Genomic DNA, 8396 nt, shown 5'->3' with positions numbered 1-8396 from the left:
CCATGTTTAATTGCACGTCTGGCCACCCCATGCTTCTGTGAGCAAGGGCTAGAAGTCAAACAGAAAATGGCCTGAATGCTTCTGACATTTGCGTTTCTCACATCTACAGATTTTTTTTTTTTTTTTTTGCTTTTTGTCTCTTTCAGCAATTCTGGAGAGAATTTCAAAGACCAAAGGTGGTATTGCAGCTCTATTTCTGGTGATCCAGTCTCAGACTCCAGCCACTCATCACATTAGTTTTGCTAAAAGGGAGGAAAAAGGGAAGATCAGTCCTGTGTAAAGCTTTACACCTGTGAGAAGTGTGGTGTTAGACTCTTAAGGATAAAATTCAGGTCTGTGCACTAGGCTTTTCCAAGAACCAAGGGCGGACCCTGATTTAAATCCTTAGAATAGGTTAAGATTTTATGCTTAGTGAAACAGGAGTGTATTTCATGCTCAGACTTACGTTCTGCTTGCACAAAACGTAGTTCTGTACTTGTGTATTTGTATATGCCCTGGTGGTTCTTTTCTGTTGAAGATTTTTCTCTGCAATATGAAGGAAAAGGTCAATCCACTGCAAAGTCAGTGGTTTCTGACATGCTGTGCCTGACGTATTTTTAAAAGTACTGCCCAGAAAGGTAAATGCAGGAGCAGTTTCTTGGTTGCATCCTCAGGAAAATCTTGAGTTTGATACAAAAAGTACAGATTCTAACAGTTGGGCTGTATTTTTAAAATGTTAATGTCAGAATTCATCGGATGTAAATGGTAGGGTGCCAGAGGAACCCTGCCTAAATTCCTTAAACCTAGAGCCTTTAAATCACAGCCATAACATCCAGTGAAAGTGCTGTTGAAAAGAATTTTTAAAAGTGGTATCTTCAATAGTGTCTGATAATTTATTTTTCTGCAAAATTTCATAGGTGTTGATAAAAGCAATCAGAAGAAGAGAACTCCTTTCACAGCAAAAGATGGGTATTTGCCTGCTGAAAAGGTGTGTGTTCCTAAACCAGTCTGAAGGATAATATCCTATGGTCATTTTACTTATGTTATCCTTGGGTATTTTAAGTCCCTTGAGTTTGTCAGTTTGGGTTGGAAAAGTCACCAAAAAGATTAAACAAAGAAGGTAGCAGAAGGAATAGAGAGTGAAAAAGAATAGTAGAAGAGATAAGTAAAAAAGTCAATTGAATATCAGGTTATTGATTTCAGAGATTTCACCTCTTCTTGCTGGTGCTTTGTGTAAATGTATGATATACTTATTCCTCAAGTAACATCTTTTCAAATACACTGTCAGGGTTACTTTAGAATGTTGATTCTTGTAAACGATGTGTAATTAAATACAGAAGGCCCGAGGTTGGATATGAGTCTTAATCCAAACATTGGCTACATTTTCCTTAAATTCGTTTGTTAGGTTTTTTCATCTGCTAAATAGTCCTTTACAATAACACATATGGCATGATGAAATATCCTGAAAGGAGACATTTTGCATGTCTTAAGAAAAGCTGATTGCTGGCAGAACTTACTGCATGCTCTGTCTCTGTTTACAAAAGCAGCAGAAGTTACTAGACCCTCCAGATCAAACACAGAAATTGTATCACACGGATGAAACTAACTTTGAAATGTGGAATTGAGCCATACTAAATTGCAAATTTATCATGTAGTCACATGAGATTGAGTTTTACGTCAGATTTACAAATATTTTTTGCATAGCTTTGAAAAAGTAAAAAGTAATTCTGCATTTTCTTTTCCTATTCAGAAAAACCTTGTATCACTCAGAGTGTGGAAACATTGCATTTGCTCAGAGGAGCTTTCTGAATCCTCCCTCTGTTCCCTGGTTCCATCTTAGTAACTCCTCTGGCACAGTCCAATTCTCCTGGTGATGGGGGGACCTTTCAGGGGAACTCCGCAGTCTGCCCCAGGGGAACTAATTCAGCAGGAATGGTTCCCTCTGGGCATAGTGCAACCTTTCCAACCCACTCGCCTAGGTCTCCTTTTCACAAAAATGGCAGTGAAGGGAGAAAGAAGAGCTTGTGTGCACCTGTGTCCTGTCGGGAGTGAGGACACAGACACACCCAAACATTGGAAGGAACTGGTGGTGTTCCAGCATCCAACCTTATTGCCAAAACTCGTCATTCTTTGCAGTCAGCCATCTGTACAAGACAGAATGGAGAGTTTGCAGCATTTTCTCTACGCAACAATAAAAATTTAGGGTCTTCTCAGCCAGGTTGTGTACTCTTTTCTGGTTGCTGCTAGGAATGGGAAGGTTTCCAAGTCAAAAATAAACAGCAAACAACCTGTACTTAAATGAGTATCACAAAAAATAAGCTCAAAACTACGAGTTGTATGTCTCCAGTCTTGGTGTCAGTCTTTCTAGGCTCTTTTTGACTATGGGATTTTTTCACCATGTATAGTAAGTAGTTTTGTAGGGTGTAATCTTTTGCTGATGAATTGCCCTACTACTTTGTCTCTGATTTCTTTTATCCTATGAACAATTTAAACACATGAAAGCATTTTTTTTAGTTACTTTATACACCTTATATTTCAGAAGTACAACCACAAGCCCCTCCTTTTCTATCTTTGATACATACATAAGTGAATGGTTCCAATTCTTCTGCCTTTCGGACTTGCTTCCAAAGAAGGGAAAAATCTGTTTGTATTCATGGGCCTTGCTCCGTACCAACCAAGGACCAGCTCCAATTACACTGATATACTCAGAGTACCTCACCTTTGTCTGTATTGCAATTCTTTTCACACCATTTAGGACCAAAATCTGAATTAAGCCCATGTGTAAGTCTTTGTCTAACTTTACCTGCATGGCTTCTCCCATTGAAATGAACAGAACACTCTATCGTAGCAAAGACAAACATATGCATTCATCTTTGCAGCGTGCAGGCATAAGATTAGTTATGAAGTTAAACGCCAAGGTATTATTTAGTTGCTGTTTGATGCCTGCTGGCATGCTAGAAGCGCCTTTCTGAGTTTGAAGTGTAATGAATGTACCTATCAAAAGAACCTGTAGGCACATAACAAAAAATGTCAAAAGAATTTGAAGCTACGTGAGAGGAGCACACTTTTGTTGAGAATGAAACCTCAAGACTGAGAGGCCATCTCAGTCTTTGAAAGAGGGAAACAGATGACAAGAGAATGTATTTGTTTTCTTAGTTCCGACGGGGCTCTTGCTTTTGCAAAATGCAAGTCCACTTGTCTTTCCTATTACTCATCTTAGCCTTGATTTTCATAGAATTTTGACTTTTTTTATCTAGATATGGGTTTTAAGGCCAACGTCTTTGTTTAGAATGCTGTCCCTCCACAGAAAGCTACTGACTTTACTGGGCCTTTTAGAAACACAGCAGTCTGCACAGATTTATTTCTGTCCACAGTTTGTCCCTCAGTGGATGGTGAAAAAAAGATTTGGAACCATATCCGCCTTTCAATGGATTGCTTGACTTTGTGATAAACTATCATTTTTCTTCCTATCTGTCCACTACAGCTACTATAGTCTGCTACTAAAGAAACGTAGAATTTTAGTACGAAAGCTAATGAATGAAAGCCAGACGACTTGCAGGGTTCTACCCCATTTGGTGGCCAGGTAGCAGAGCCAAGATCTGTATGCAGTGATTTCCGTGGGGTCATTTATTGGTAAATAACCAGCACTAGTCGAGTTTTTGTGGAATTGCGCTCACAGCTGACTTGCCTCTGAGGCTTTCACTTGAAAGAACTCAAAACACTGATGGTTTTATATTGGTGACAAATAATAGCATTCAACCTGAAAGATAAACCCATTTATGAATATGCTGAGGTATGAGATTGAGTCCTTGGTGTCGATCACTTATTTCAGAAGCCTTTGCATTGGTGATGATGCAGAGACAGTGCTGGCACTGAGCTCTCCACGTGCCTCCAGGACACCGGTGGCAGGACCAATCACCCTCTGCTTCAAGTGGTTTACTAAGAGCTCAGCCCCAGGTGTTTAAGCTCAAGATGTGAAGCTGGCTGTAATGCTGGTTTTATTCCCCGATTAGCTTGCCATCACATAGCTCCTCTCCTTAGACAAACCCAGTAAGTTAATGACACAGCCTGTGGAATGTGGAAGGCTTCTGGAAAACCTCCTTTCTCCATCTCATCTCAGGCTTCTGCAACACACCTGTATGAATCCTGTCAGGGAATGGGCTGGAGTTCACAAAGAGCAAAAAAGGGTCCCCTCCTCTCCCTTTTTCACCCTGCAGCCATGTCTAAGGCAGGCCAGGACCACAGCAGAGGACCAAAGGAATTTTTATCTTTTGAGAAGCTCCACTACTGAGATCACACAGGGATAAAGGAGGAATTCTAATTTCCCCATGTGTAAAACAGGGACAATACTTCTATATTTGAAAGCAGCATCATGGTAAGTGATCACTGATGAGACAAGGGTAAAAGTAACACAACGGTTGTAATTTATGTTCACGCAGCGTACCTCTAGCTGTCTGGGCTCTGGTCTGCAGAATGCCCCTCCAGCCACATCCTGCAGGTAGTGATTCTCAGCTCCACCAGAGCCTCTAACAGGGAGTGTCAGACCAGCAGCGCTGGCAAAGCAATGGCCTTTCATTAAGCAATGCTGACAGGTACAGGACATTCAGTTAACCTCAATGTTTAAAAGCAAACATTTGAAAACACAGTTATTGTGTTCCTGACAAAGCTTTAACATTCCAGATGCCTGGTAACAAAGACAGACTTTCTTTTTATGACAGAGACTGGGAACATGCACTCCCATTTTGCAGTGTGTTGTCTTTATTAATGCCCATAAAGTCTATGGACCTTTATAGCCGCCAAGAGGCTCTTGTTTGCGTCAGTATTAGCTACAAAGTCAACACAAATCTGTCCTTCCTTAATAATGATTGTACAGCCACACTTCAAGCTTCGTGACTCAAAGCAGCAGAATATTTCTTAGAGACACTGGGGTATATATAATGGATCTCCACATCTCCCCTGCAGTGAAGTCTTCACAACTATTCTATTTCCAAGTATTTTATAAACAGGTTTAAAGACTAAGTGTATTTAAATAGTAACTACATACATACTGTGAACTATATAGACTGCCATATTTTCCTGTGTGTCGTATGGGAAGATAACTGGTATTTTGTTCACAGCCCTCAGCCGTTAGAGCAGAGAAGACAGCTAAGAATGAGGTTCTTGCAAATACTGAAGATGACTTACAGTTTTTCACTTGGAGGCAAAACTTAGTTTCTACTGAAGCAAGGCTACAAAGCAGTATAGCTGCATCCTCTTAATCAACCAGTTCAGTACTGAAGGAATCATTATCAAATCATCAGCAGTCTGCAGCAGGCACACCAGGGTATTTGTTTTAAAGATTTCTATTGCTCATTCTACAGCCAGTATTATCATCATTAGAGAAGAGGCTATTCCTGCAGCTCCTTCAATCTACTCAGTGATTCAGCTTAGAATGACAGCAGAAGAGAAAGTCACATACACATGATGAAAAGATCTTTACCTTCTATTACACATACCACAGTATGACTGCCTGAGAGAACACTGATGCTAAACTGAGCTGATACATGAATGAACCATCTGCTTTCTTTTAGAGTACATGGCTTTCAAGATCTAATTCATTCTGGGAATTTAGATATTTCCCTTGACAGTAATGGCATCTGTTGACACTGGTAATACTAAACAATTGTGGATTTTTTAATTTTTTTTAAATACTCACTTTTCACTAAGATTGTCAGTCTTAAATCATTGCCTATTCCTCCAGCATTAGTTTTTCAGATACCAACAAAAGATTAGAGACCTTTTTAATGGTTAACTTCCTCCATATTAAAATATAATGAAAAAAATAAACACATTATTACAAAATTATGGAAAACAAAAAAAAACAACAAAAAAGTTTATTTCCAGATATACAAAACACCTATTCTCTCATTTCTCCATCTTCTTCCTCTTCTTCCACACCTCTGATGTACAAAACATTATTGCACCTGTAAATAGAACCAAGAGTTCCCTTAGTAGTAAATGTTTCAATTTTCCCCACATATACACTACTTTAAACATTTTCCTGCTTGAGTGTAGCCTGGCAACAGCCAAATTCTGCATAGCAAATTGTTGCCGTTGACCTTGTTCAGCTTTTCCACAAAGTTCATTGCAATTGCAAAAACCCCCACCTTTATAGAAGTGGTAACTTGTTGACAATGCTGTACAAATTTTTAATCTTGGGTTAACAGCTGTGGTCAAGAATAAACGCCAATCATGCAAAATGTTTTCAGTAGCAATACGCTAATATACTCTACTAATACCAATGGATTAATAGGTCTGCAATAATCTGGAAAACTAAAGTATTTAGTTATCTGAAAAAGAATTGTTAATACTTCTTTACAAATATTTCAAAATTCATTTTTGCTCCCCTCCAAAGGGATCTCATAGCATCCACATAAGTTACATTAACGCTTAGCATCTTAGTTAGACAAGAAACACAGCATCTAGCAATACAAGGTTTAATACAAGCGGTAAGACTTAAAGACACACTGCCTCTGCCACAGATATCCTAATTACCTTATCAAAACTTCACCCAGGTGTCCAGACAACGCACCGTCTATATACTCCTCTGTGTTTGCAAGCTTGAGAGGAAGACCAGCAAAACTCAGAATGATTATAATAGAACGAGCTTGCCAAAGCACATCACGGATTTGCCCTGCTGCCCACCGCCGGCTACGGTGACCAGAGGACGCCGATCGACCCCGCTCCCAGCCGATACAGGGCCCACCGGAGACGCACCGCCGATCCTTCAGAAGCGCCCCACTTCGCCCCCACACTCAGCCGCCCCCCCCCGCGCCCACAACCAAGGCCCGGCGCCACCCCCTCCCCAGGCACCTCACCGGGAACCCGGTCGGCTCCTGCCCCTCCGCCGCCCACCCCGGTCCTCACCTGCATGTTCATGTAGCCATCGACGGAGACGAGGTAGCCCTTGTACTCCATCCCCCACTTCAGCTTCACCATCACCGGCTTCCCCGTCAGCCCGTTCAGGAAGGGCTTGGGGTTGAGGGGGAGGCTCTGCCGGGGACAGCAGCCGGTCAGCCCCGCCGGCCCTCCCGCCCTCCGCCCCTCCCGCTCCGCTCCGCCCCGCTGCCTCGGGACCGTTAACGGCCGCGGCTCCCGCCGCCCGCGTGCACCCCCACCCCCCCCCGCTTCCCGCGCGCGGCGCGGGCACCGCCCTCACCATGGCGACGCGGCGCGCGGCAGCAGCCCGAAAAACACACGCTCACGCGGGAATCCCTCGTGCGTGCCCCGGGCTGCGAAAGAATGAGAAGCAGCGCCGCTCCGGCTTCCACTTCCTGTGCCACCGCTCTCACCTCTGACCTCTCACCCCCGCCGCGCCGCGCTTTCAATAGGCTGAGGCGTCCTCACGCGCGAAGAGAAAAGCGGGGCTGCCCATTGGCTGGGCGGCGCTGCGGGTCTCTCTCATTGGTCGGACTGACCTCCCTCCCCCTTTTCCCAACCAATCGTTGGCCCGCGCGGGGCGCTCGGTGCTCTCCAGGGCGGGGTAGCGCTGCGCTGCCGTTACCGGGCGCCCCGGGGCCGCCATCGCGGGGCGGGCGAGGGGGAGCGCTTTCCTGCGTCGCTCCCGCCTTGTGACCTCCTCGCAGCCCCCAGTGGGGCGGTTTCGCCCCCTTCAGACCGGCAGCAACCTTATTTTGCTTTGAAAGTGGGAGGGCCGGAGCAGCAGCCGGCCGGGGCCGGGCGCGGGTCCTTCCCAGCAGGGTAGCGCTTGCTTTTCCCCTCGAGATTTACCAGCCGTGAGGACCGGGCTGAGGTCGGCCGCAGGTGGCACGTCCGCGCTCCCGTCCCGCTCTGTAGGGACAGCCCCCGCGAGGTGGCGGCGCTGAGCTCGTACGGTGGCAGCGGCCCGTAACGGGAGGCGGCTGGCGGGCTCTGCCCGTGTTACCTGCGAGCCGTGCCGGCGGTGAAGGCGTCGCGACATCCGTTCGGGTGTAAGAACATATTTGCGGCCCGGGACGTTTTGGTCACTCCACGCGGATGGGTGGAAAACCGTGGAGTTTGTGAGACGCATAAGCGATGTCGTCGCGGCTGCACGAGTGCTCTGCTCGGTCTCGTCGGGTGCCCGGGCGAAAACGTTGCCGGAGCTTTTCTTGATGCAAGCTATAATTTGTGACTCAACCTTTGACAGGCGAATGTGTTGAACCAATGTTTGTACTGTTTACTAATTTGTCACATCTACACTAATGGCTTCTGCTGCTCTATGTCTTAAGTCATCAAATGCCACGATGTGTGTTTATGTTTCTGCATACAGCATCTTCCCTTCATCTTTAATGTATGGGATGCTGAATGTGGACAACATACACTCGGGAACTAACCTTTCTGTAACACAACTGTTAGATTTTTTGTGCACTTTACCTTCCAAAGGTCAGTCTAGTGTC

General features: G+C 44.7%; 1 protein-coding gene across 1 annotated transcript; it reads right to left on the bottom strand.

Moving 5' to 3' along the window:
• Window positions 1-5820: 5820 nt before the first annotated feature.
• Window positions 5821-7317, bottom strand: SNRPF (small nuclear ribonucleoprotein polypeptide F). The gene is made up of 4 exons (XM_075749087.1): window positions 7178-7317; window positions 6886-7011; window positions 6514-6578; window positions 5821-5942 (listed from the first exon to the last, which is right to left on the bottom strand). Exons 1-4 carry the CDS (start codon window positions 7178-7180, stop codon window positions 5876-5878), a joined length of 261 nt encoding a protein of 86 aa, XP_075605202.1. The 5' UTR covers window positions 7181-7317; the 3' UTR covers window positions 5821-5875.
• Window positions 7318-8396: the final 1079 nt, after the last annotated feature.

This window comes from Balearica regulorum, chromosome 1 (assembly GCF_011004875.1).
Source record: "Balearica regulorum gibbericeps isolate bBalReg1 chromosome 1, bBalReg1.pri, whole genome shotgun sequence".
NCBI classification, from domain to species: Eukaryota; Metazoa; Chordata; class Aves; order Gruiformes; family Gruidae; genus Balearica; species Balearica regulorum.
The sequence above is the reverse complement of the archived record's forward strand: the minus strand, read 5'-3'. Positions and strand labels throughout refer to the sequence as shown.

Coding starts and splice junctions, on each gene's coding strand:
- SNRPF (XM_075749087.1), bottom strand. Junction 6,579..6,885: donor ATGGCTACATGAACATGCAG/GTGAGGACCGGG, acceptor CTTCCTCTCAAG/CTTGCAAACACAGAGGAGTA. Junction 5,943..6,513: donor CTGGGTGAAGTTTTGATAAG/GTAATTAGGATA, acceptor TTCTATTTACAG/GTGCAATAATGTTTTGTACA.